General features: G+C 45.4%; 1 protein-coding gene across 6 annotated transcripts in view; it reads right to left on the bottom strand.

Moving 5' to 3' along the window:
- The window catches only part of MGA (MAX dimerization protein MGA), a 155791-nt gene that overhangs the window by 91962 nt on the left and 36332 nt on the right, over positions 1-27497 (bottom strand). For 5 of the 6 annotated variants that reach the window (XM_077264160.1, XM_077264112.1, XM_077264130.1 and 2 more), the window contains 6 exons: positions 20633-21449; positions 10613-10700; positions 9223-9318; positions 8072-8197; positions 7284-7391; positions 1033-1706 (listed from right to left, as the gene is read on the bottom strand). In XM_077264160.1, the coding sequence (XP_077120275.1) occupies positions 1033-1706; positions 7284-7391; positions 8072-8197; positions 9223-9318; positions 10613-10700; positions 20633-21449 (1909 nt within the window). The remainder of the gene's footprint in view (positions 1-1032; positions 1707-7283; positions 7392-8071; positions 8198-9222; positions 9319-10612; positions 10701-20632; positions 21450-27497) is intronic. The other variant, XM_077264150.1, reaches the window with a different exon arrangement.

Below are 27497 nucleotides of genomic sequence, written 5' to 3' on the forward strand. Positions count from 1 at the left end.
AAACAAAACGTAGTTTTATCACACTTGGAATTTTTGATCCCTGGTTTTCCTGTATACTGTATAGGAAAATAAATGGCATCATTTAAAACTGCAATTTTCCCAGCAAAAACAAGCTCTAATATTACGAATAGGTTGATGAAAAATAGAAAAGTTATGGCTCTTGAGAGAAGAGAAGAAAGAAAAAAAAATACGTAAGTGCCAGTGGCGTATCTAGGGGGGGCAACCGGGGCATGTGCCCCGGGCGCAGCCGGCAGGGGGGCGCAGTCGGGCCGCCTAATTCGGCGGTCCGCAGTGTCTCCCCCGGCGGCTGCATTCTGCCGCCCCCGGTCTGGGAGTCAGCTGTTCTCTGTGTCGACTGTCAAGCTGACAGCCGGCACAGAGAAGCTGCAGAGTGCCGGCTCCCAATGTGTGCAGAAAGGGAGGGGAGCCCCTGCAGAGTGGCTGCGGCGGGCAGGGAGAAATCCCTGCAGCTCCGCTGCCCAGCGATCTGTCTTCGGGCTTCCTCTTGCTTCCTCTCACACAGACGCGCCGCTGGATGACGTCATCATTCAGCGGCCGGCTGTGTGAGAGGAAGGCGATGGAGCTGCTGCGGCAGAGCGCGAGGAGAGGTGAGAGGTGTGTGTGTGTGTGTGTGTGAGAATGTGTGTGTGAGAATGTGTGTGTGTGAGAATGTGTGTGTGTGTGAATGTGTGTGTGTGTGAATGTGTGTGTGTCAGTGTGTGTGTGTGAATGTGTGTGTGTCAGTGTGTGTGAATGTGTGTGTCAGTGTGTGTGTCAGTGTGTGTGTCAGTGTGTGAATGTGTGTGTGTGTATCGCGCTGCAGGGGAATGTGCAGAGAAGTGAATGGTGTGTGTGTGGGGGGAGGGGAGGGCAATGATGGGGCTGACGGGGGCGCCAAAATGAATCCTTGCCCCGGGTGCCTGAAACGATAGATACACCTCTGGTAAGTGCAGAAATAAAAAATTGCCTTGTCGCCAATATAACATGTCAATGTGTGTTAGCGCTATCCACCCAAGTCATGAGCTAGCTTACCTGGGCTGTAAGGAGAGTGCATAGAGAGACACTTGCCCGTTCCTCGGTGATATAAGTGCGTGGCTTGCCTTCCAAGATGGCACACTCTTCAAAATCCGAAAGTTTTAACTGACTTTTAGAAAACCCAATAGGTTTTGAAAACAATTGCTGACTTTGCATCTGAGCTTGATAGAAGTTCTGCTGTATTGTGTCCATCTGCTCACCCGCTGAGGGCTTTACTACAGGCTGGGACTTCGACAGTAATTCCACAGAACTGGATGGCGAGGTCATTACTAGGTCCATAAGGTATGATGGGGAACAGTACTTCTTGCTTGGACTGTGCGATTTCAAAGCCTTTTTTACATTAGGAGGGACTGGTAAAATAGGCTTTAGTTTGGAATCTGATTTAAGGGTGGGCGCTCTGCGAGTATACTTGCGTTTTACCCTTGGTACAGGAAACGATTCTGCAGCATTTAAGGAGGACATTGCTTGTTGTGCCTGCTTCTTTAGAACACTGTCCAGCGTCCTCACGTAACTGCTGCTTTTAGTTGGAAGCTGGTAACTAATAGAGGATTCCGGTTCCGGAGACAGTTCTTTGAGGTCGCCCATCAGTTTTGCTTCATTCTCTAGATACTCATCAAGTTCATCGCTGCAAAAGGCCGAAAGATTCTTCAGGGAGCTCTCCGGTCGTCCGGCTGCAGAAAGGAATATTTATTAGATCACGTTTACAGTAATACTTCTTAGTCAGGTCCTAGTGCATTGCCCCAAACAATAGGCATATACAGTTGTGCTCAAAAGTTTACAAGCCCTTGCTTTCTTTGGCCTTTTTTCAGAGAATATGAATGATAACACCAAAACTTTTTCTCCACTCATGGTTAGTGGTTGGGTGAAGTCATTTATTGTCAAACTACTGTGTTTTCTCTTTTTAAATCACAATGACAACCAAAAACATCCATATGACCCTGATCAAAAGTTCACATACCCTGGTGATTGTGGCCTGACAGCATGCACAGAAGTTGACACAAATGGGCTTGAATGGCTACTAAAGGTAACATCCTCACCGTGACCTGTTTGCTTGTAATCAGTGTGTGTGCATAAAAGCTCAGTGAGTTTCTGGGATCCAGACAGACTCTTGCATCTTTCATCCAGCCACTGATGCTTCTGGATTGTGAGTCATGGGGAAAGCAAAAGAATTGCCAATGGATCTACGGGAAAAGGTAGTTGAACTGTATAAAACAGGAATGGGATACAAAAAGATATCCAAGGAATTGATAATGCCAGTCAGCAGCATTCAAACTGATTAACAAATGGAAAATCAGGGGCTCTGTAAAAACAAGACCATGGTCAGGTAAACCAGCAAAAATGCCCTCCACAACTGCCAGGAAAATTGTTCGGGCTGCAAAGAAAAACCCACAAACAACATCAGCTGAAATATAGGACTCTCTGAAAACTAGCGGTGTGGTTGTTTCAAGATGCACAAAAAGGAGGCACTTGAAGAAAAATGGGCTGCATGGTCGAGTCGCCAGAAGAAAGTCATTACTGCGCAAATGCCACCAAGTATCTCGCCTACAAAATGCAAAACAGCACAGATACAAGCCTCAAAACTTCTGGAACAAGGTAATCTGGAGTCATGAGACCAAAATTTTACTTTTTGACCTCAACCATAAATGTTACATTTTGAGAGCGGTCAACACGGCCTATGATGAAAGGAACCATTCCTACTGTAAAGCAGAGTGGTGAATCGCTGATGTTTTGGGAGGGGGGGATGTGTGAGCTACAAAGGCACAGGAAACTTGGTCAAAGTTGAAGGAAAAATGAATGCAGGACGTTATCAGCAAATACTGGAGGCAAATTTGCACTCATCAGCCCGGAGGCTGCGCATGGGACGTATTTGGACATTCCAAGATGATCCAAAACACAAGGCCAAGTCGACCTGTCATTGGCTACAGCAGAACAAAGTGAAGTGTCACGCCGCAGCCTCTCTCGCCGCTTCCCCGACTCCCGCTATACTTACCGTTCTGCGGTGTCCCTGCGCACTCCTGCTTGTCCCCCCGGCGTATGCTTCTCTGCTCGCGCAGCCGGCTCCTGTTCCCCGTCGGATGCGTGCACTGACCGAGTGCGTCCAGGAAAATCTGGCCAGAGGTTTTATCCGGAAATACTCTTCACTTGCGTTCGAGGGTTTCTTCTTTTGTTAAGAAAAAGGATGGAACTCTTCGTCCTGCATCGTTTACCGGGGTCTCAACAGTATCACTATTAAGAACAAGTACCCGCTCCTTCTCATTCCGGAGCTGTTTGACCGGTTACGGGGAGCACAAATCTTTACTAAACTCAATCTCCGTGGGGTTTACAACCTAATCCGTATCCGCTCCGGAGATGAGTGGAAGACCGTTTTAACACCAGAGATGGGCACTGAGTATTTGGTCATGCCCTTCGGCTTGTGCAATGCCCCCGTAGTATTCCAGGAATTTGTGAATGATATTTTCCGAGATCTTCTGTACTCTTCTGTGGTGGTATACTTGGACAATATTCTCATTTTCTCTCCGGATCAATCTACCCATAGAAGGGACATCCGTCTCGTTTTATTGCGTCTGAGGGAGAATAGTCTTTACGCCAAGCTCGAAAAGTGCGCCTTCGAACTGTCGTCTCTCCCGTTACATCATCTCTGATTCTGGTTTAAGCATGGATCTGGAGAAGGTGTCCGCCGTGCTCAACTGGCCACGTCCTCATGGTGTCAAAGCAATCCAGCGTTTCCTTGGTTTCGCAAATTATTACCGGCAGTTCATCCCTCACTTTTCATCTTTGACCGGTCCCATCACCTCTCTGACATGCAAGGGGGCCAACACTCACATCTGGATGTCTGAGGCTGAAGATGCCTTTTTGTCCCTGAAACAAGCCTTCGCCAAAGCTCCCGTACGTCATTGTTGTGAGGCCATCTTGAGGTGGATGCTTCAGCTGTCGGGGCCAGAGCGGTACTTTCTCAGAAATCTTCCTCCGGGTGGCGTGTCACCTGCGGTTTCTTCTCCAAGACATTCTCCACCTTGGAACGGAACTATTCCATTGGTGACAGGGAGCTATTGGCCATCAAGTTGGCGTTGCAGGAATGGAGATACTTATTGGAGGGAGCCGTTCATCCTTCTAAGATCTAGACGGACCATAAGAACCTAGCATATATCCTTACGACACAGAGACTTAACCCCCGACAAGATAAATGGTCTATGTTCTTTGCCCATTTTAATTTTGAGCTGCACTTCTGTCCTGGCAATACGAATCTCAAGCCTGGTGCATTGTCCAGGTCTTATTTGTCTATCGATATGGAGGAGTTACCTACACACATCTTGGATCCCTCCAAGATTATCATGGTAGCACCTGTTAGTCTGACTTCTTTACCTCCGGGTAAAACTTTCGTTGCTGAGTGCAACAGGAGGCTAGTCTTACACTGGGGACATGCCTCCAAATTTGCAGGTCATGTTGGACTCAAGGACTCTCATGCTCGTTTCCCGCTACTATTGGTGGCCAACCCTTTTCCAAGATGTCCGAAGCTTTATAGCCTCCTGTCCATCTTGTGCCAAGAACAAGGTTCCTAGGCAACTACCTTCTGGACTCCTTCTTCCGCTTCCAGTCCCATCGGCTCCTTGGCAGCATATTACAATGGATTTTATTACCGATCTGCCTCGGTCTTCCGGCTGCATCGTCATCCTCGTGGTTGTGGATACATTCTCCTAGGTGGCTCATTTCATATCTCTTCCTGGTTTGCCCTCGGCACCTGAGTTGGCGAAAGCTTTTGTCCGCCATATTTTTCGTATTCATGGCCTTCCTCAGCATATCGTTTCAGACAGGGGAGTCCATTTCACCTCTCGGTTCTGGAGAGCTCTCTGCAACTTTATGAACATCACCTTTGACTTCTCTTCTGCCTACCACCCACAGACCAACGGCCAGGTGGAACGTATTAATCAGACTTTGGTGACTTATCTCCGTCATTTCTCTAACTCCCACCAGAATGACTGGTCAGATTTACTCCTGTGGGCTGAATTCGCATACAACAATCACGCCAGCGAATCTTCTTCAAAGTCACCTTTCTTTATCGTCTACGGGCAGCATCCTGGTGTACCTCTACCGGTTCCTCCTGTCTCAGGTGTGTCGGCGGCTGATCTTCTGTCTGGTGAATTCTCCAGGATTTGGCAGGAGACCAAGACCGCTCTCGATCAAGTACACAACAGAATGAAAAAGCATGCGGGCAAGAGGTGTTTAGATTCCCCACTTTATCTTCCTGGTGATAAGGTGTGGTTATCTTCCAAGTGTGTCCGCTTAAAGATCCCCTCGCGTAAGCTGGGTCCCCGCTATATCGGACCTTTTGAGGTCTTGGCCCGCATCAATGATGTCTCTTACAAGTTAAAGCTACCTGCCTCGCTCCGCATTCCCAATTCATTCCACGTTTCTCTTCTGAAACCAGTTGTTCTCAACCAGTTCCAGGCTTCTACTGCTCATTCTCCTCGGCCTGTTTCCACTGATGATGTCTTTGAAGTTAAGGACATCCTTGCGATGAAAAAGCTAAGAGGGAGGACTTTTTTTCTGGTTGATTGGAAGGGTTTTGGTCCTGAGGAGAGATCTTCGGAGCCTCGGGAGAACATCCAGGCTCCCCGAATTTTGGCAAGTTTTCTTTCCGGTCTTAGGAGGGAGGGGCGTAAGGAGGGGGGTACTGTCATGCCGCCGCCTTTCTCGCCGCTTCCCCCCAACTCCCGCTATACTTACCGTTCCGCGGCGTCCCGACGTGCTCCTGCTTCAGCGGCGCACACTTCTCTTCCTGATCTCGCCCGCTCCTTCCAGCTCGCTCTGTGCTCCTGGAGGACCCTGACCCGGAAGGTACTTCGCTGCTTTTTATCTGTCCGCCTCTTCCTCCTGAAGGTGCCTGACTGTCATTTGTATTTTTCAAGTGATTCTGGCTCCACGTCTCTCTGCGGTCTCTTTACCCCGCTTGTCTGCTCTGCAGTTTGACCTGTGCTACTCTGCCTATTGTCCTCATCATCGTCCTTCTCTTTGCCCTCTTCTAGTGCCAGTCTTCCTGTGTCTCCAGCCAGTCCGTGTTCCAGTGTCTTGGCCGTGTCAGCCTACTAAGTGTCTCTATCCTGTCCGTGTTCATGTTACACCGCCGTTCCAGCCTGTCAGTGTCTCCTACCTCTCCGTGTTCTCGTGTTTCAGCCGTAACTGTCTGCGTCGCAGTCCTGCCCGTGTTCCCGTGCTCATTCCGTGTCATTCTTCCTTCCTGTCTTTCCTTCCTCCGGCTCACATTCCGGTTCTCTGTCCCTGGGTACCTGCTGCCGTGGTAGTAGTCTCCCCTGGGCCTGCCCCAACGCTCCTTGTATAAGGGGTGTTCCAAAAGGTCTACTCGCCCTAGGGAGGTTAGCTGTCATGGTCCAGTGGGTTCATCTTTGGAGTTCCTCCAGCTCTTACATGAAGGATCTGGAATGGCCATCTCAGTCTCCTGACCTCAATATCATTGAGCCACTCTGGAGAGATCTCAAGAGCGCAGTTCATGCTAGACAGCCCAGGAATTTATAGGAACTTTTTGCCAAGAGTGGGCAGCTTTACCACCTGAGAAGATAAAGAACCTCATCCACAACTACCACAAAAGACTTCAAGCTGTAATTGATGTTAAAAGGGGCAATACACGGTATTAAGAAATGGGGTATGTGAACTTGTGATCAGGGTCATTTGGATTTTTGGGTTGTCATTATGATTTAAAAAAGAGAAAACACAGTAGTTTGACAATAAATCGCTTCACCCAACCACCAACCATGAGTGGAGAAAAAGTTTTGGTGTTAATTTAACTAAGAACCATAAATTCACGTTACTTGAATAAGAGGGCAATAAATTTGCAACGATTTGAAATTTACACCACTATAAAATAAGCTTTATTGACCAGAAAGGTAATCACATAAAATATTTAGGATAAAATAAGGAAAAATATAAGGGAATAAAACTACAATTTTCACCCTTACAGCTTTGGACTATGCTCATCAGAAGTTTCCATCACTGATTCTATTAAAACACGGTATAAAATAGTGTAGGTATTTTGTCCAGAAAAATGATGGCTACTTTGACTGAAAACTAGCAGATCCCATTATAGTCAATGGTGTCCTTCTGGCACTGCTGTAATCTGTCATAAGACAGAACAGGCATTGCTGTTATTTTCGTGGTTAGGCTCCTATAAGAGAGCAGAACAGCAGAAATAATCACACAGATGTGAATGCAGTTAACCCTATAGATTCCCTCACCTTCGTTTTTCTGCAATGAAGTTGCTGATTCTGTAGAGAACTTATCTCGCCAGCCCTTTATCTTTGTGTAGTCAGTGGTTTTTCCAGTACGAGACACAAATGGCAATCCTAAAATTATAGCGATACAATAGAAGAGGCAGTGAAGAATGTACAGGCCTTGAATATTGTGAAAATCCCTAATGTGTTGTAAAATTTGTACTTTAAAAGACACATTTTTTCTCCAAAAGTTTTTGGGGAAAATTAGGGTATGTCTTCTAGTCTGAATGTAGCTTACAAGGGGTGGTGGCGGCAGGAGTTGGGAGATACTGTGGGCGCCGGGCTGGGAGGGGGGTGTTCAAAGGTGCAACGATGCTGCAAGTTCCAGTCTGGTAGGAGGGGGCGTTTGGCTGTGTGGGGGCTCCGCCAACATTTTGTGAAAGCCTCGAGCCCCCCGTACATCTATGGTTTTAATGTGGTGTATTCTAGGAAAAATGGCGCTGGAGGCGGCATATGCGCAGATTTCGATCTCTGCACAGAGATCTCGTTCCCCGAGTTCAAAATCTGTGCATGCGCCACCTACGGTGCCAATTTACTCGAAGTCCACTGCATTGAAACCATGGAAGTGTGGGGACTCCAAGATTTCACAAATTGTTGGCGGAGTCCCAGCACGAGTACAGGGAGAACATACAAACTCCTTGCAGATGCTGTCCTTATATACACACAAATTCCCATTTATTTTTTTTGTTACATGCTACTGTCATAGTCCTTTCTGCCCCCATAATTCCTGTGGTGAAAGAATTATTACTTACCTTGTGCACAGAGGCCATCATCATCATATTTTGTATCACTGGTGATATACGGCAATGGAAGCTCCACTCCTAGATACCGCAGATCAATGCTCATGGCAGGGTCAACTATGTTCAATTTTAATCCCACTGTACATTAAGTGAATACAGTGTCAAGTAATTAAAGCAAAACAAATAAAAACAGCAAATTGAAAGGGGTTGTCCAGACTTATGATACTGATGACCTATCCTTTGGATATTCAATAGCATAAAAGCTAAACTGTTGATCTCTGCAACAACTACTGCACAGTGAACGGAGCTCTGCCGGTCCTGCTCCGTTCACCATTTACATCCAGTCCCTGGTGCGGATAATAGCTGATTGGTGGTAGTGTTGGGTGTAGACCACCCCATAGATCTGGTACCGATTAGAGATGAGCTAATTTGATCGGGTCGCTCCTTATTCGGATAGCCTGTGTGTTGGGCTCTCCATGAATGTGCTGTGACACAGCCGCGACACATGCGGCTGCGGAGCTGAACAGGCGGCACATTCCATGATTCCGGGTTTTCTCAGCGGTTTATTCTGTACGCGCTATAGCTTGCCGAATAAGCAGGGACCCGATCCAATTTGCTCATCTCTTAGCATTGATGATTTTTCAGCTGATCGGTGGGGGTGCCAAATGTTTGACCACAACCAGTCTAGTATTTATGACATAACTGCTCATTGGTGGGTGTGCCAGGTTTTGGACCCTGACCAGTCTAATATTGATGACCTTGCAGCTGATCAGTGATGTTGATAAGTATTGCATTCAGATTAATCTGGTATTGATGACCTCGCGCCGATCGTATGGGTGCCAAGTGTTGGACCCAGACCAATCTTGTATTGATGACCACACAGATGATCCATGGAGGTGCTGAGTGTTGGACCCTGTCAAATCTGTCAATGACCTTGCAGCTGATCTTTTGGGCTGACTTATCATAAGGGTGCAGTCAGACAGCTGTATAAATCAGACGGAGATTGGACCACAGTGCATGGACTGGCCAGCAGCTCTCCTGTACACTTCTCTCCTGATGCTTTCTGATCTCGGTCTAATTTATATGGTTGTTCGACGGCTACCTAAAATAGATAATCAATATTATAAGCCAGGAAAACCCCTTGAAATGAACCAGCCTTATACCTTGTTGTAGGGCCGGGTGGATGACCTGCCTATACTTCATGGTCTTCAAATGAATCAACAATTGAGTCTCCAACTCCAATATCTTCTTCATATCATCTGGAAAAAAAATAGCTAACATCATTATTTTCTAATAACTGAATAAGCAAAGAAGACAGTTTCCTATGAATGGAGGATAGCACACCCACAGCGACGACACCTTCCTTGTCGACATAATAAGGTTAAGCTAAATGGACCCTGTAATGCCCTGACGGTAAAAAAGTTGTCCAGTATATTCCCCGAAGAGAAATATATCCAGTACGTAGAGAAATTATCTGGCAAACACAAGCACATGCAAAAATGAATTCATGAAATTCCCAGACTTTATAGGCATCCAAACATCTATCAAAATGCAGTGTTGTAGGCTCTCCTCCCACCTGGTTTGTGCCATTCTGACCCATTGCACAATTTCGTATTATGATATTGGTGTACGTTCGGATATTATGATTAACATCCTCATATCAGGGTCATGTCCAGGGCTCCATGGCTTTCCTAGTATTGCACATATCAGTACACTGCTCATCTTATTACTGTTATCTTTGTAATATTTAGTTTAAAAGAAAAAATGGGACAGATTTTCATCAGGGAGCTGTATCAGATTTCCAGCAGAATGTGGTCCATCATCAGTAATTAAAGGGGTTGTCTGACTTTAACAATGATGGCCTATCCTTAGGATGGGTCATCAATGTCTGATCGGCGGAGGTGGGACAACCAGCATATCCAACAAAAAGCTGTTCCTGGTTTCCAACAGTACTGCTCAGTTGCGGAGGTGCACAACTCAATCGACTGTATAGTGACCACAGCTGGGTATTAGCATTGCACATCTGCCCCTATTCAAATCAACAGGGGGCATATGTGCAGTACCCGGCAACAGCCACTATTCCGTCGACGGAGTTGTGCAGCTCCAAAACTGAGCAGTTGTGGCCGCAGCCAACACCAGGAATAGCTGATCGGTGGAGGTGTCGGGAATCGCACCACAACCAATCAGACATTGATGACCTATTCTAAGGATAGGCCTTCGACGTTAAAGCTCCGGACAACACCTTTAAATTGTATGAAAAATGTTTTTGCAGTTTTCACAGTCTCATTGACTTACATAGGCAAGTTTGATCTGTGATTTGGATAAAAAAAATAAATAAAATAAAAACTGACATGTTTTGTTTGTCAGCAAAAAAACACGAATATGTGAATGAGTTAATTGACTGATGGGAACGTGTTCCATCCATGAAAAAGAAAACAATGGTGGTCGGGATGAGGCTGTATATGGGTGGGAAGTGAAATAAATAGGTTTCCTACTGGTCACAGGATGTCAGCGTAGCCCATATCAGAATACATTCATCATTTCTGAGTCTACCTGTTAGCTCTGTAGAGGCTTTGAGAGATGATAGACTGGAAGATACAGTATCCATTGGCTTCCTCACCGTGTGAACATCCAGAGCTTCCTAAAGAACACACATATGATAACATTGTTTTACTAAAATCAGGACATTTTTCAGTCTGGGATTTGAATAAGTACTCATATAATATATAACTTTAGAGGTGCAGCTGACATGGACTATGGCAAACAGATGTAAGGGTTAATGTGGAGTCACTGGGACTATACGGGAAGGGTGGGAGAATGATAAGACATGACATGGGATGATATTACATGTAGAAATTTGCAGTGGATTCTCAATAATTATGGAAAACGTGATTGAGCGGGCCTAGATGGCGCTTCGACTTTAGTCAATTATCCAACTGGATTCACACAGTTCTCCAGTATATGTCTTTATACTTTATATAGTCTACATAGAGACATTCCCAGCCCATAAGCTTTATTATATCATAAATGTAGGGCTACCAGCTCAGGATCCCTCTGTTATCCTGTATGAGCAGCTCCCATGCTTTGATTACAAGGATGGTCATGCATCTGGCTGAATTGGTCATCCCATGTATGCTGGGAATCCCATTAGCAGGGCCAGGGGAAGGGGGTCAATCAGCTTATCTCCCCCAGGGGCTGCATTTTAAAAAAAGGTAGTCTGTAATCAGACAACTCCTTTAAAAGAAGTGTCTAGGCGAAACAGACGTGGTTGCATGCAAGTAATAAATCTACACATATTAGGTTATGTTAAAAGGGAATCCATCAGTAGGATTTGGATATTTAGTCTGAGAGCAGTAGGAGGTAGGGGAAAAAAACCCTTATTCCAGGGATGTGTTACTGACTGGGCTGTGTTTTGCTGTTTCAATATAATCAAGTGTTTACTCAGAAGCAGATTATCACTACACGACTAGGTTTCTCATGCCTCCTGGTCCAACAAGGACCCCAGCACAAATTGTAAACAGAAAGCTGCCAATCAGTGATGTGGGCGGAGTTATACACAGCTCAGCATTCTGAGCTCTGCAGCAGAGAAAACAGCGATTGTAACACAACATGCAGTGTTGCATACTCACCTGGTCCCGGCGCTCCTAACGCTGTCCCATTGTCTCCCTCGCTGCAGCTCTTCCTGTATTCAGCGGTCATGTGGTGCCGCTCATTAAAGTAATGAATATGGACTCCACTCCCATAGGGGCGGAGCCGCATATTCATTACTGTAATGAGCGGTACCGGTGACCGCTCATTACAGGAAGAAGCTGCGGTACCATGGGACAGGCAGGGACAGCGTCAGGAGCGCCGGGACCAGGTGAGTATTTCATATTCACCTGTCCGCGTTCCATTCGCCGGGCGCCGCTCTGTCTTCCCATCCTCTTGCAGTGACTGTGCAGGTCAGAGGGCGCGATGACGTATGAGTGTGCGTGCCACCCTCTGCCTGAACAGTCAGTGCGGAGAGACAGGACGCTGAGGAGCGGCGGGCAGCGACGAGAGGAGAGTATGTGATTTTTTTTTTTTATTGCAGCAGCAGCATTACATGTGGCACACTGCTGTATGGAGCGTCTATGGGGCCATAACTGCATGGAGCATTATATGGGGCAGTATATGGGGCCATAACTGCATGGGGCATTATATGGGGCCATAACTACATGGAGCATTATATGGGGCATCTATGGGGCCATAACTGCATGGAGCATTATATGGAGCATCTATGGGGCCATAACTGCATGGAGCATTATATGGGGCATCTATGGGGCCATAACTGCATGGAGTATTATATGGGGCATCTATGGGGTCATAACTGCATGGAGCATTATATGGAGCATCTATGGGGCCATAACTGCATGGAGCATTATATGGAGCATATATGGGGCCATAACTGCATGGAGCATTATATGGGGCATCTATGGGGCCATAACTGCATGCAGTATCATATGGGGCATCTATGGGGTCATAACTGTATGGAGCATTATATGGAGCATCTATGGGGCCATAACTGCATGGAGCATTATATGGAGCATCTATGGGGCCATAACTGCATGGAGCATTATATGGAGCATCTATGGGGCCATAACTGTATGGAGCATTATATGGGGCCATAACTGCAAGGAGCATTATATGGGGCATCTATGGGGCCATAAAGAACTGCATGGAGCATTATATGGAGCATCTATGGGGCCATAACTGCATGGAGCATTATATGGGGCATCTATGGGGCCATAACTGCATGGGGCATTATATGGGGCATCTATGGGGCCATAAAGAACTGCATGGAGCATTATATGGGGCTCCTGATTCAATATGGATATTCAAAAACACTTAACCTACTGATGTCTCAATTTTACTTTTATTGCTATCTATTTTTATTTTTGACATATACCGGTAGCTGCTGCATTTTCCACCCTAGGCTTATACTCGAGTCAATAAGTTTTCCCAGTTTTTTGTTGCAAAATTAGGGGGGGTCGGCTTATACTCGGGTCGGCTTATACTCGAGTATATACGGTAATTTATTCTCCACAGACCGCCAGTAACTAAAAATAGACCTCTCCAAGGTCAAGTATAGCAAGCAAAAAGGGATCTTCTAATCAGGACAATGGGATTACTATGGCTATTGGGCCAAACTAAAAGGAATCAGTCAACTGATTCAAACTACGTTATTGCAATATTGTATGTTTTACGCTGAAAAGTCGATACTAGGCATCTTGGATGACTAGTCCGGGGCATGTTGCCTCATCCTGCTCTGCAAAACCGACTGGTCACTTATACTGGAGTCCCATTGAGCGTTTGCCATGAAGATACAGGGCCAAAGTGCAGCAGATAGTCTCCATACCTTTTATCTAACTACTCTATTATGCAGATTAGAGAGCAAAGAGAACAAAGGAGTATTCTACCTATTCTATATAGACTATTGGTGGGTGTTTGGCACCAGTCGTCCTATATTTCCATTCTTATGCACCTTATTTTTCTACTGTATGTTTTGTAATGACAATTTACTATGTGCAATTAATAAAAATACTTTTTAAACCGTAATACTACTTTGTTCTCTTTGCCCTCTAGTACACATGGAGTTAGCTATTTAACTGGTTTGGGGTTTGTTTTGCACAGTTTAGTGCTATTTTTTTTAAGTAAGTATGCTACCTGGTGTTGCTTTCTATTATGCAAATTGCCTCTTCAGAGAAGAAGAGAACTGGAACTCTAGCGCCACCCATTTGAAGTAGCAATCCTACCTTTAAATAATACCTTTAAAGGGTCTTGCCTTTTGGGAGTTTTGCCCCTCATCAGTGCAAAGTAGAAGATCTGACAAGACTTGCTGGGTGAAAGACCTCCCCAACAGATGTCCTGCTTTGCAGATGATGGGCACAACTCCTAAAACACGTGTCTACAAATGGAGTGTTCGGTTTGGCTGTTATCCCAAGTCATGTGGTAAGGTCCTTTAAAAAAAGGTCGATATTGTCTTTTAGGATTGTTACATTCAATAGAAAACACTAGAGTTACTGTCCTCTTCCTCTCTGAAGAGGATACCAACATAATTAAAATTGTCTGGCCTATAAGTCTCCTTACACTGCCTTGTCTCTCTACACAAAACTTTAACCCTTAGACATTTTTATTAGAAAACTACAGTTGTGTTCAAAAGTTTACATACCAAAGCTGAATTTTTGCTTTCTTGGCCTTTTTCCAGAGATTATGAATGATAACAAAACTTTTTCTCCACTCATGGTTAGTGGTTGGGTGAGGCCATTTATTGTCAAACTACTGTGTTTTCTCTTTATAAATCATAATGACAACCCAAAACATCCAAATGACCCTGATCAAAAGTTCCCATACCCCATTTCTTAATACCGTGTATTGCCCCCACTAGCATCAGTGACAGCTTGAAGTCTTTTGTGGTAGTTGTGGATGAGGTTCTTTATTTTCTCAGATGGTAAAGCTGCCCACTCTTCTTAGCAAAAAGCCTCCAGTTCCTGTAAATTTCAGGGCTGTCTAGCATGAACTGTGCACTTGAGATCTCCCCAGAGTGGCTCAATGATATTGAGGTCAGGAGACTGAGATGGCCACTCCAGAACCTTCACTTTGTTCTGCTGTAGCCAATGACCGGTCGACTTGGCCTTGTGTTTTGGATTGTTGTCATGTTGGAACGTCCAAGTACGTCCCATGCACAGCTTCTGGGCTGATGAGTGCAAATTTGCCTCGAGTATTTGCTGATAATGTGCTGCATTCATCTTTCCTTCATCTGTGCCTTTGTAGCTCACACATCCCCAAAACATCAGCGATCCACCTCTGTGCTTTACAGTAGGAATGGTGTTCCTTTCATCAAAAGCCTTGTTGATCTCTGTCAAAATGTAACATTTATGGTTGAGGCCAAAAAATTTAATTTTGGTTTTATCACTCCAAATTACCTTGTTCCAGAAGTTTTGAGGCTTGTCTCTGTGTCGTTTTGTGTATTGTAGGAGAGATATTTGGAGGAATTTGCGCAACGGCTTTCTTCTGGCGACTCGACCATGCAGACCACACCGTTAGTTTGTAGAGTGTCCAGTATTTCAGCTGATGTTATTTGTGGGTTTTTCTTTGCAACCTGAACAATTTTCCTGGCAGTTGTAGACGACATTTTTGTTGGTCTACCTTTTGTTTTTACAGAGCCCCCGATTTTCCATTTGTTAATCACAGTTTGAACGCTGCTGACTGGCATTATCAGTTCCTTGGATATTTTTTTTGCATCCCTTTCCTGTTTTATACAGTTCAACTACCTTTTCCCGTAGATCTGTTGACAATTCTTTTGCTTTCCCCATGACTCACAATCCAGAAACGTCAGTGGCTGGATGAAAGGTGCAAGAGTCTGTCTGGATCCCAGAAACTCACTCAGCTTTTATGCATGCACACCGATAACAAGCAAATAGGTCACAAGTGAGGATGTTACCTTTACTAGCCATTCAAACCCATTTGTGTCAACTTCTGTGCATGATATCAGGCCAAAATCACCAGGGATATGTGAACTTTTGATCAGGGTCATTTGGATGTTTTGGGCTGTCATTATGATTTAAAAAGAGAAAACACAGTAGTTTGACAGTAAATGGCTTCACCCAACCACTAACCATGAGTGGAGAATAAGTTTTGTTATCATTCATATTCTCTGAAAAAAGGCCAAGAATGCAAAAATTCTGCCGGGGTATGTAAACTTTTGAGCACAACTGTAATTGCAACTCGCTGTCTTTTCGTTAACGGCCACGCAACTTTTGGACAAAAATGTGACTAATAAAGCAATTTGCACAGAAGATCTAAGTAATAGGCTGGAGTCACACACAATGTATAAAAAAATATGTCCGATTTTGTCTGCTGAGAATCGCACAAATGTTTTCCGTATGGTGATCCGTATCTCGTCCGTGTGCTATGCCTGGATGCTTTTTTTTTGTCATCCGTATGGTGAGATTTTCTCACACAATTGCAAAATGAGCAAATAATGGCTGAGCCATTCCTGTCACCTGCCCAATGCCTGAGAATTTCTCGCAAGTCACACTGATGGTCCGTGTGCTGTGCGATTTTATTTTTTTTTCTCACACCCATAGACTTGCATCGGCGTTTCTCAGCTGAGATACGCGGACAATTGCAGCATGCTGCAATTTCACTCGCATGCGTAATATGGACGAGAAAAAAAACGGATGATGGGAGCTGCCCCATAGATTAACATTGGCCCGAGTTCTATGCAATTTTTTATCGCATAGCGCTTGTCCGCACTACAGACTAGTGAGACCCCGGCCATAGAGTGAAAATCCGTTGCGGCTCATGGTGTAGTCATGCTGCTTTTCCCATGTAAGATTATTTGTATAAGTGGAAAATTAATGCAAACCTCCTGTGACTTAAGATTAGATTACTGGGAATCTGTCAGAACGATTCAACCTCCCCTCCCCAAACTGTTTATGTGGTCATATAGACTGATAAAAAAAATAATTCAAGGTTTAATTAGTATGCAAATGAGGCTTAAGTGCTCTGGCACTATCACTTGATGAAACATCCACTAAGATGTCAAACAGAGGAAGGTGGGGCTTGATGGGGAATAGAGTCAAGGAGGCAGAGGCTTTGGAAGTGCTCATCACATCCAGGTAACTTAACAGTCAGGAGGTTTTTGCTATGTAACCAGAGAGCAGCTTGATGTAGGGGCTGAGTCTATGATTCCAGCAATATATCACTAACTGAGCTGCTTACTGAAGTTGTCAGGAAATAGGAAGAAGTTCTGATTACTTCTATTACACATACAGAACTCTCAGCTGCAGTTTCCTCTGCCTGCTAGCACAAGGCTGGAATTCTAAGCCACTCTTCCTCCCTCCCCCCTGCTATATTGTTGTAATGTGAGACCAGCCAGGAACACTCACTGAGGAATTTTTATGGCTTTGCGCTGCGAAAGCCAGTCTCCTGTCTAAACCCCTCATCCCCCCTCCCGCCTGATACCAGCTATAACTGGTACAGCAACTTCCAAACCGCATGGGACTCTTGTTCTTGAAAAGTTATGTACAAGGGCATCGATCAGGGATAGCGATATAAAAGTTACATATTCCGGATGTCCACCGAGGAATATATAACTCACTGAAAATCGCTAGGATCTAAGCCAACGAAATGCAAGGAACGGATTTCTCTGTAAGCGGGCCATATATCTACGGCATGTTTGTATTTAAAAGAACCCCCATGACGTGGTGGGCATCCTGATCATTGTGTCATTCGTCTCCAAGGTTCATACAGCGAGTTATGTATAGAAATGGCTTGTCATAACTCTAAGAAAGGGGAGTATTCAGCCTCTGAGTGAGGTCACCAGAGGGGGAGTGCCTTGGTTTTGGGCACGGAGATAAGTGAGTGAGACATCAGTCTTCACTAGTCTTTTGTCTAGGGTCTAGCTGTGAGACCCATCTGTAATGCATCTTGATGTATGCCCATCCCCCACAGCACATGGTCTGCCATGAGATGAAATGACATAACGAAATGTAAGTGTTTTTCAACTTTAATCCCATTTTATTTGTAATTGTACTGTACATATGATACTGGTCTACTTTTAGAATATCTTTTTATACTTCTGTAAACACTGCCTACCCTTTTGCAGTAAAATATATAAAATTACTAGCTTCGGTTCTCCTTGCTCTATAACGTACTGTCACGTCCTCTGAAGTGAATATGCTACTAATTTGGGTTGGCTCCGGACCCGTTATTTAATTAAGGAATCGGAGCTGCTGGTAGCGGATTTGTCCTGTGCGTTTGGGAGACTTTGTAACGACGGACGGCATTGATAATTATTGTGCCTGCCTGAGTGGGAGTAGTTGTATCGCCCTCGCTGCAGCGTGCCCATTAGACAGTACAAAGTAAGGCAGCCTTTCTGGCGACTAATTATCCTAGGTGCAGTACCCTGTCTGACCTGAGGGTAAGGGGGCGCCAGAGAGCTGCAAGTTCCAGACCGGAACTGGGAAGTGGAATATATATAAATCCCCTTCAGAAAAGAACTGGGCAACCAAACAACCCCGGTTCATGGCATATTAGTGTGAGCAGCGGGATAAAGGTATCCTTCCCTGGGTGACAGAAGTTTTAATAGAATCCCAGTTTTCTCTGCTCTAGATCTAGTAGAGCTCAGAATGTTGTTCTCTATATAACCCTGCCCACACCCCTAGCTTTCTGTGTACAGTGTCAGCGAACAGCCAATTAGTGGTGGGGTTACACAGATTAGCTTGGCTGCTAGTCACATTACACCTAGTCCTGCTGTAATCTCCTGCTGATAGAAAACTGATTGTATTGACACTAGAGTTAAGGTACCGTCACATTTAGCGACGCTGCAGCGATCTAGACAACGATGCCGATCGCTGCAGCGTCGCTGTGTGGTCGCTGGAGAGCTGTCACACAGACAGCTCTCCAGCGACCAACTATGCCCAAGTCCCCAGGTAACCAGGGTAAACATCGGGTTACTAAGCGCAGGGCCGCGCTTAGTAACCCGATGTTTACCCTGGTTACCAGTGAAGACATCGCTGAATCGGCGTCACACACGCCGACTCAGCGATGTCAGCGGGTGATACAGCGACGAAATAAGGTGCTGGCCTTCTAGCTCCGACCAACGATGTCACAGCAGGATCCTGATCGCTGCTGCGTGTCAAACACAACGATATCGCTATCCAGGACACTGCAACGTCACGGATCGCTAGCAATATCGTTGTTAAGTTGTTCAGTGTGAAGGTACCTTAAGTTGATGAGTAAGGCTTCTTTCACACGTCCGTCGTTTAGGGGTCATCGCAATGCGTCGTTCTGTGGAAAAACGCATCCTGCAAAGTTGCCCGCAGGATGCGTTTTTTGCACACAGACTTGTATTACCGACGCATCGTGACATATGGACGCACGTTCCATAAATCGTGCACTGGATGCGTCGGTATTTGGCGGGCCGTCGTATCAAAAAAACGTTCAAGAGAACGTTTTTTCGTACGTTGTGTCCTGCATTTCCTACCTCGCATGCGCGGCCGGAACTCTGCCCCCTCCTCCCTGGGACTTTACAGTGGGCAGCGGATACGTTGAAACACTGCGTCCGCTGCCCACATTGTGCAAAATATGCACAACGTCCGTCGGTATGTTGCGCCGACGCTTAGCGACGGCCCCGTACCGATGGAAGTGTGAAAGAAGCCTAAGGCTACTTTCACACTAGCGTTTTTTTGCACACGTCGCAATGCGTCGTTTTGGCGAAAAAAACGCATCCTGCAAAGTCGTCTGCAGGATGCGTTTTTTCCCCATAGACTAACATTAGCGACGCATTGACACGTCGCAACAGTCGTGCGACGGTTGCGCCGTGTTGTGGTGGACCGCCGGCCGCAAAAAACGTTACAGGTTTTTTGTGCCGACGGTCCGCCATTTCCGACCACGCATGCGCGGCCGGAACTCCGCCCCCACCTCCCTGCACCTCACAATGGGGCAGCGGATGCGTGGAAAAACAGCATCCGCTGCCCCCGTTGTGCGGCGCTTGCACAGTATGTGTCGGTACGTCGGGCCGACGTAGCGCGACGGCCCCGTACCGACGCTAGTGTGAAAGTAGCCTAAGGCTACTTTCACACTTCCGTCTTTTGGGTCACGTCGAAATCCGTCGATTTTTGAAAATGCAGGATCCAGCAAAAAAAAATTGCAGGATCCTGCATTTTCCCATAGACTTGTATTAGCGACGGATTGTGACGGATGGCCATCCGCTTCGTCAGTTGTGTACTGGATCCGTCGGAAAATAGCGTCCGTCGTGGAGAGAAAACGTTCAGAGGAACGTTTGTTCTGCACGTTGGAAAATCGGTCAGTGACGGGTCCTGCGCCGTCCGTCGTCCGCTATAATGGAAGCCTATGGACGCAGGATACGTTGCTGACCGTCACACACAGGAATCTAGCGACGTATCACGTTTTTTCCGTCTGAGCATGCCCGGAAGGATCTTCAAAGTCCGGGAAAAAGTCTCTCTCTCTCTCTCTCTCTCTCTCTCCAAGTCCCATATCTATACCAGGAAAGCTCAGCCGATGCATCCGTCATAACACTGGATGCGTTCCCTCCGTTGTATCACTATTTTATCGATATCCGTCGGCACGTCTTCCTGACGCATTAGGACAGGACACTGCCGACGGACGTGTGAAAGACGCCTAAGTGACATCCCTGGAATCAGGATCTCTGCCCCTAGATTATACTGCTCTCAGATTACTTGCTGACGGAATCCTTCCAAGCCTCATGCACATATGAATTAAAACAGCAAATTTTCAGTCTCTGAGCCACAGATTGAATCAGTAATAAGCATTGAAGACATACTCTTTCAAATAGCAACATGACCAAATAAACTAACAGTTTCTGAGGGCGGATTGTAATAACGGATTCCCCTTAAATTGTTACAAAATGGCATGAAATGCATATAAAACTGATACACCAAAGATGATACCTGCACAGGCCGATATAAAGCCGTAGTCCCCTCATTATAATAGGAAACACAAGAGTGAAAAACGTTACTTAGCGAACCTCTACAATATCTGGCACCTCGTTTTCTTAAATTTTACCTTAGAAGAAAAAGCAACAAATAAGACTCCGTCCACATCTTCAAGGTCTGGATTGAAATCTGGAAACAATCGTGGAGCTTCAATGGGATTGTCTTTTTTTGCAGGGCGTCCTACCTTAGACATTTTAGGCTTGGGCGGCCTCCCTCTTTTTTTCGCTATGGGTGCCACTGTGCCCTCATTTCCAGGGGTTGGTGTTACTGAAGGTTTAGTGAACTGTAAAGGGAATTTCCTTTTTGGACCACGGGAGGTTTTCAGTGCAGTTTGCAGGGTCGCATAGATTTCATCAATCTTCTTTTTACACATTCTTTTCCTTTTTTCTTTTATAGGGACGTCATCTCCTACCTCGGATTTAATAACCGGGCTTGGAAGAACAGGACTTTCTTTATAAATGGCAGATTTGTCATCCGTGTCTTGTAGTCCTTCCTCAGACAAGTCCGGTTTTAGTAGATCAGGAGCTTCAAAAGTGTTCTGATCAGCAGCACAAGGCTCCATCTGTAGTACAGGAGGACTGTCCGGGTCGGGCTTAAAAATCTTATCTTTTGCAAACCCAACTGGGCTGTTTAACGAGTGCTTACCATCCAGGTAAGGATCTTCCTTGAATTTTGCAAAGTGCTTCTCTAATATAGGATAATCAACATCGCTGTTGGAGTAATCATCTGTTACTTCGGCATCAGATGGTTCTTGCTTTACCGTAACGCTTCCCATGGCTGCAGTCTGACTGTAATCATAGCTATCTTCAGGTTCCTTTTTAACTACAATACTTGGCTGCTGTGTGGGTTTGGATGGAGAGGTCACCGAGGAGGAGGCTTCATCGTACCTATAGGACATAAGTAAACGACATTGCATATAAATCTGCAGAGAAAGGTCATATCTATACATTTATCAAGGAGCCAAGATAATCACTAGATATTACTAGCTTACTGCTAAGGCTTTGTTCATATCTCATTTTTTGAATGCACAAACCTATGACATATGCCACTGTATGAATAAACAGAAATCGGCCATTTATTCCTTTTGTAAAAACAAAACAATTAATTTATTTGCTCCTCAACATAGCCAAAGACGTGACGCATATCATTTACTTTTGGGTGAATGGGGACCTATGAACACGTTGAGGAAGTCTCCGACATAAGCAGAGAGAGAAATGCACAGTGCTGGCGGAGGCAGCCAACAGTGGGTGCAATACTTACCCTTTCTATAAAAGATGAACAGCATAGTTGAAAGATAATGGTGCAAAATTTTGTATAATGACTAGAGATGAGCGCATCCGTGGAAGTTCGGGTTCGTCTAAACTTTAGTTCAAAGTTCAGTTCAGGTGTCAGAGCTGTACCTGAACTCCAAAGAAATCAATGGTGACCCGAACTTTGGAGCTGAAAAATCTATTTCTCCTCTCCAAACTGTAAAACGGACTTCCCAGAGAAGTCAGTGTTTGGAGTTCAGCAAAGGACATAAGGGGTCGCGTACAAACCCTGAACTTTAGTCTGAGTTCGCTCGTCACTAATAATGACTCATTTTTTGGGTCATCAGCACCACCATGAATCCGGTCATAACAAAGCTTTAGAAAGCTCCAGACGTGAGCTCTTTTCTTCGTTTTTCTTTTGACAGAACAACTTTGCATCTTGTGCTTTTCTATCCAGCAAATGGGTCTATTTAATGGCCAATAGGATCCGGCAGAATATATTAATACTTTCCCTAAATAATCGCATGTTCTCCAAGATAAGAGATTAGTTGTTTTACTTTAGGGAACATAATGCATTTTATTTGTTAAAAGCTAGGCTTCAGGCCTCATTCGTTAGCACTGCAGCCTTGCAGCGCTGGGGTCCTGGATTCAAATCCCACCAAGGACAACATCTGCAAGGAGTTTGTATGTTCTCCCCGTGCTTGCGTGGGTTTCCTCCGGGTTCTCCGGTTTCCTCCCACACTCCAAACACATACTGATAGGGAATTTAGATTGCAAGCCCCATCGGGGACAGCGAATATATATTGTATTTTTTTTTTCCCTTAAAGATTTATGCTTATTCAGAGTGCTCCTGTGTTCTTTTTGAGAAAGCCAGGGACTCGTCAAGTGAAGAAAAATATTAAATTGGACAAGCACAATCGACATCTACGCCAATGATTAGTTGGCTGATGCCCCCAAACAGTATGTCAGCCAACCAGTCTATATATGCAGCTTCGACCGACAGTCTAGTCTAATGTGTATGAGGGCCTTTACGCACATAAATTTTGGCCTGGTTGTACAGAACATGGTCAGATATTTCTACATGCACGATGCACCCCCTAAGATAAATATGTACATCCGATAACTGTGTGTACAAATGCCTGAAGAACTTTGCTACCAAAAGGATAATTGGTCAGTGTACAGAAGATCAAGACTTGAGAGGCTAAACCACTTTTTGCAAGCTTCAGGTACTAGTTCCACGAATCTGATGTACAGTTGTGTTTGATATTATTGGCACCTTTAATTATTATAAAATATATCTTCAGCCATGAGCAATATGGGCCAACTTTGTATCATTAGAATATTTTATTAGCATGTCCAAGACTTTCAACAAAAAGTGGACCTGTCACCATATATGCAGTCATTTAACCCCTTAAGCCCCGAGGGTGGTTTGCACGTTAATGACCGGGCCAATTTTTACAATTCTGACCACTGTACCACTGTCCCTTTATGAGGTTATAACTCTGGAACGCTTCAACAGATCCCGGTGATTCTGACAATGTTTTCTCGAGACATATTGTACCGTATAAGCCGAGATTTTCAGCCCAAATTTTTGGTCTGAAAGTGCCCCTCTCGGCTTCTACTCGAGTCATGTTCGGCGGCGGGGTCGGCGGGTGAGGGGGAGAGAGCAGTGTCGCATACTCACCTGGTCCCGGCGCTCCTAACGCTGTCCCAGCGTCTCCCGCGCTGCAGCTCTTCCTCTACTCAGCGGTCACGTGGTGCTGCTCATTAAAGTAATGAATATGGACTCCACTCCCATAGGGGCGGAGCCGCATATTCATTACTGTAATGAGCGGTACCGGTGACCGCTCATTACAGGAAGAAGCTGCGGTACCATGGGACAGGCAGGGACAGCGTCAGGAGCGCCGGGACCAGGTGAGTATTTCATATTCACCTGTCCGCGTTCCATCCGCCGGGCGCCGCTCCGTCTTCCCGTCCTCTTGCAGTGACTGTGCAGGTCAGAGGGAGCGATGACGTATTAGTGTGAGCGCCGCCCTCTGCTTTAACAGTCAGTGCGGAGAGACGGGACGTGTTGTGAATTTACTTTTTGCTCCCTCTAGTGGTTACTAGTTTTTTGACTCTGGTTTTTCTGTCATTCCTTTTATCCGCACCTGGGTCGTTAGTTAAGGGTGTTGCTATTTAAGCTCCCTGGACCTTCAGTTCAATGCCTGGCAACGTAGTTATCAGAGCTAGTCTGCTGTGCTCTTGTCTACTGATCCTGGTTCCAGTTATATCAGCTAAGTCCGCTTTTTGCTTTTTGCTATTTTGTTTTGGTTTTGTATTTTTGTCCAGCTTGTTCCAAATATATATCCTGACCTTTGCTGGAAGCTCTAGGGGGCTGGTGTTCTCCCCCCGGACCGTTAGACGGTTCGGGGGTTCTTGAATTTCCAGTGTGGATTTTGATAGGGTTTTTGTTGACCATATAAGTTACCTTTCTTTATTCTGCTATCAGTTAGCGGGCCTCTCTGTGCTAAACCTGGTTCATTTCTGTGTTTGTCATTTCCTCTTACCTCACCGTTATTATTTGTGGGGGGCTTCTATCCAGCTTTGGGGTCCCCTTCTCTGGAGGCAAGAAAGGTCTTTTGTTTTCCTCTACTAGGGGTAGCTAGATTCTCCGGCTGGAGCGTGTCATCTAGAATCAACGTAGGAATGATCCCCGGCTACTTCTAGTGTTGGCGTTAGGAGTAGATATATGGTCAACCCAGCTACCACTGCCCTATGAGCTGGATTTTTGTATTCTGCAGACTTCCACGTTCCTCTGTGACCCTCGCCATTGGGGTCATAACAGTTTGCCAGGCCAGTATTAAATGTTTAATGCATTGCAGAAGAGGGATTATAAGAAAGAAGATTCTGAGTTTTTTTTTTTTTTTCTTCTTCCCCTTTACCTCAGAGTGGCTATGCTTGCTGCAGACATGAATGTCCAGACCTTGATTACAAGTGTGGACCAGCTGGCTACTCGTGTGCAGGGCATACAAGACTATGTTATCAGTAATCCTAGGTCAGAACCTAAAATACCGATTCCTGAACTGTTTTCCGGAGACAGGTTTAAGTTTAGGAATTTTGTGAATAATTGTAAATTGTTTTTGTCCCTGAGACCCTGTTCATCTGGAGACTCTGCTCAGCAAGTAAAAATTGTTATTTCGTTCTTACGGGGCGACCCTCAGGATTGGGCTTTTTCGCTGGCGCCAGGAGATCCGGCATTGGCTGATATTAATGCGTTTTTTCTGGCGCTCGGTTTACTTTATGAGGAACCCAATCTTGAGATTCAGGCAGAAAAGGCCTTGCTGGCTATGTCTCAGGGGCAGGACGAGGCTGAAGTGTACTGCCAAAAATTTCGGAAATGGTCCGTGCTGACACATTGGAACGAGTGTGCACTGGCCGCTAATTTTAGAAATGGCCTTTCTGAAGCCATTAAGAATGTTATGGTGGGTTTTCCCATTCCCACAGGTCTGAATGATACTATGGCACTGGCTATTCAAATTGACCGGCGGTTGCGGGAGCGCAAAACCGCAAATTCCCTCATGGTGTTGTCTGAACAGACACCTAATTCGGTGCAATGTGATAGAAAAATCGCAAATTCCCTCATGGTGTTGTCTGAACAGACACCTGATTTAATGCAATGTGATAGAATCCTGACTAGAAATGAGCGGAAAATTCATAGACGCCGGAATGGCTTGTGCTACTACTGTGGTGATTCTACACATATTATCTCAGCATGCTCTAAACGTATAGCTAAGGTTGTTAGTCCTGTCACCGTTGGTAATTTGCAACCTAAATTTATTCTGTCTGTAACTTTGATTTGCTCACTGTCGTCTTTTCCTGTCATGGCGTTTGTAGATTCAGGTGCTGCCCTGAGTCTTATGGATCTGTCATTTGCTAAGCACTGTGGTTTTACTCTTGAACCATTAGAAAATCCTATTCCTCTTAGGGGTATTGATGCTACGCCATTGGCAGCAAATAAACCGCAGTATTGGACACAGGTTACCATGTGCATGACTCCTGAACACCGCGAGGTGATACGTTTCCTGGTTTTACATAAAATGCATGATTTGGTTGTTTTAGGGCTGCCATGGTTACAGACCCATAATCCAGTCCTGGACTGGAAGGCTATGTCAGTCTCAAGTTGGGGCTGTCGTGGTATTCATGGGGATTCCCTGCCTGTGTCTATTGCTTCTTCTACGCCTTCGGAAGTTCCGGAGTATTTGTCTGATTATCAGGATGTCTTCAGTGAGTCTGAGTCCAGTGCACTGCCTCCTCATAGGGACTGTGACTGTGCTATAGATTTGATCCCAGGCAGTAAATTTCCTAAGGGAAGACTGTTTAATCTGTCGGTACCTGAACATACCGCTATGCGTTCATATATCAAGGAGTCTCTAGAGAAAGGACATATTCGTCCGTCTTCTTCCCCTCTTGGTGCGGGATTCTTTTTTGTGGCAAAAAAGGACGGATCTTTGAGACCTTGTATTGATTATCGGCTTTTAAATAAGATCACTGTCAAATTTCAGTATCCTTTACCGCTGTTGTCTGACTTGTTTGCCCGGATTAAAGGTGCCAAGTGGTTCACCAAGATAGATCTTCGTGGTGCGTACAACCTTGTGCGCATTAAGCAAGGTGATGAATGGAAAACCGCATTCAATACGCCCGAAGGTCATTTTGAGTACTTGGTGATGCCTTTTGGGCTCTCCAATGCGCCTTCAGTTTTTTCAGTCCTTTATGCATGACATTTTCCGGAAGTATCTGGATAAATTTTTGATTGTTTATCTGGATGATATTTTGGTTTTTTCTGATAATTGGGATTCGCATGTGGAGCAGGTCAGGTTGGTCTTTAAAATTTTGCGTGAAAATTCTTTGTTTGTCAAGGGCTCAAAGTGTCTCTTTGGTGTACAGAAGGTTCCCTTTTTGGGGTTCATTTTTTCCCCTTCTGCTGTGGAGATGGACCCAGTCAAGGTCCGAGCTATTCTTGATTGGACTCAGCCCTCGTCAGTTAAGAGTCTACAGAAGTTCTTGGGTTTCGCTAACTTCTACCGTCGTTTTATCGCTAATTTTTCTAGCATTGTGAAACCTTTGACGGATATGACCAAGAAGGGCTCCGATGTAGCTAACTGGGCTCCTGCTGCCGTGGAGGCTTTCCAGGAGTTGAAACGCCGGTTTACTTCGGCGCCTGTTTTGTGCCAGCCCGATGTCTCACTTCCCTTTCAGGTTGAGGTGGATGCTTCAGAGATTGGAGCAGGGGCCGTTTTGTCGCAGAGAGGCCCTGGTTGCTCTGTTATGAAACCTTGTGCCTTTTTCTCTAGGAAGTTTTCGCCTGCCGAGCGAAATTATGATGTGGGCAATCGGGAGTTGTTGGCCATGAAATGGGCATTTGAGGAGTGGCGTCATTGGCTCGAGGGTGCTAAGCATCGTGTGGTGGTCTTGACTGATCACAAAAATCTGATGTATCTCGAGTCTGCTAAACGCCTTAATCCGAGACAGGCCCGCTGGTCATTGTTTTTCTCCCGCTTTGATTTTGTTGTCTCGTATTTACCAGGTTCAAAGAATGTGAAGGCCGATGCTCTTTCTAGGAGCTTTGTGCCTGATGCTCCTGGAGTCGCTGATCCTGTTGGTATTCTTAAAGATGGAGTTATCTTGTCAGCTATTTCTCCGGAT

This window comes from Ranitomeya variabilis, chromosome 1, assembly GCF_051348905.1.
Source record: "Ranitomeya variabilis isolate aRanVar5 chromosome 1, aRanVar5.hap1, whole genome shotgun sequence".
In the NCBI taxonomy this organism is placed as follows: Eukaryota; Metazoa; Chordata; class Amphibia; order Anura; family Dendrobatidae; genus Ranitomeya; species Ranitomeya variabilis.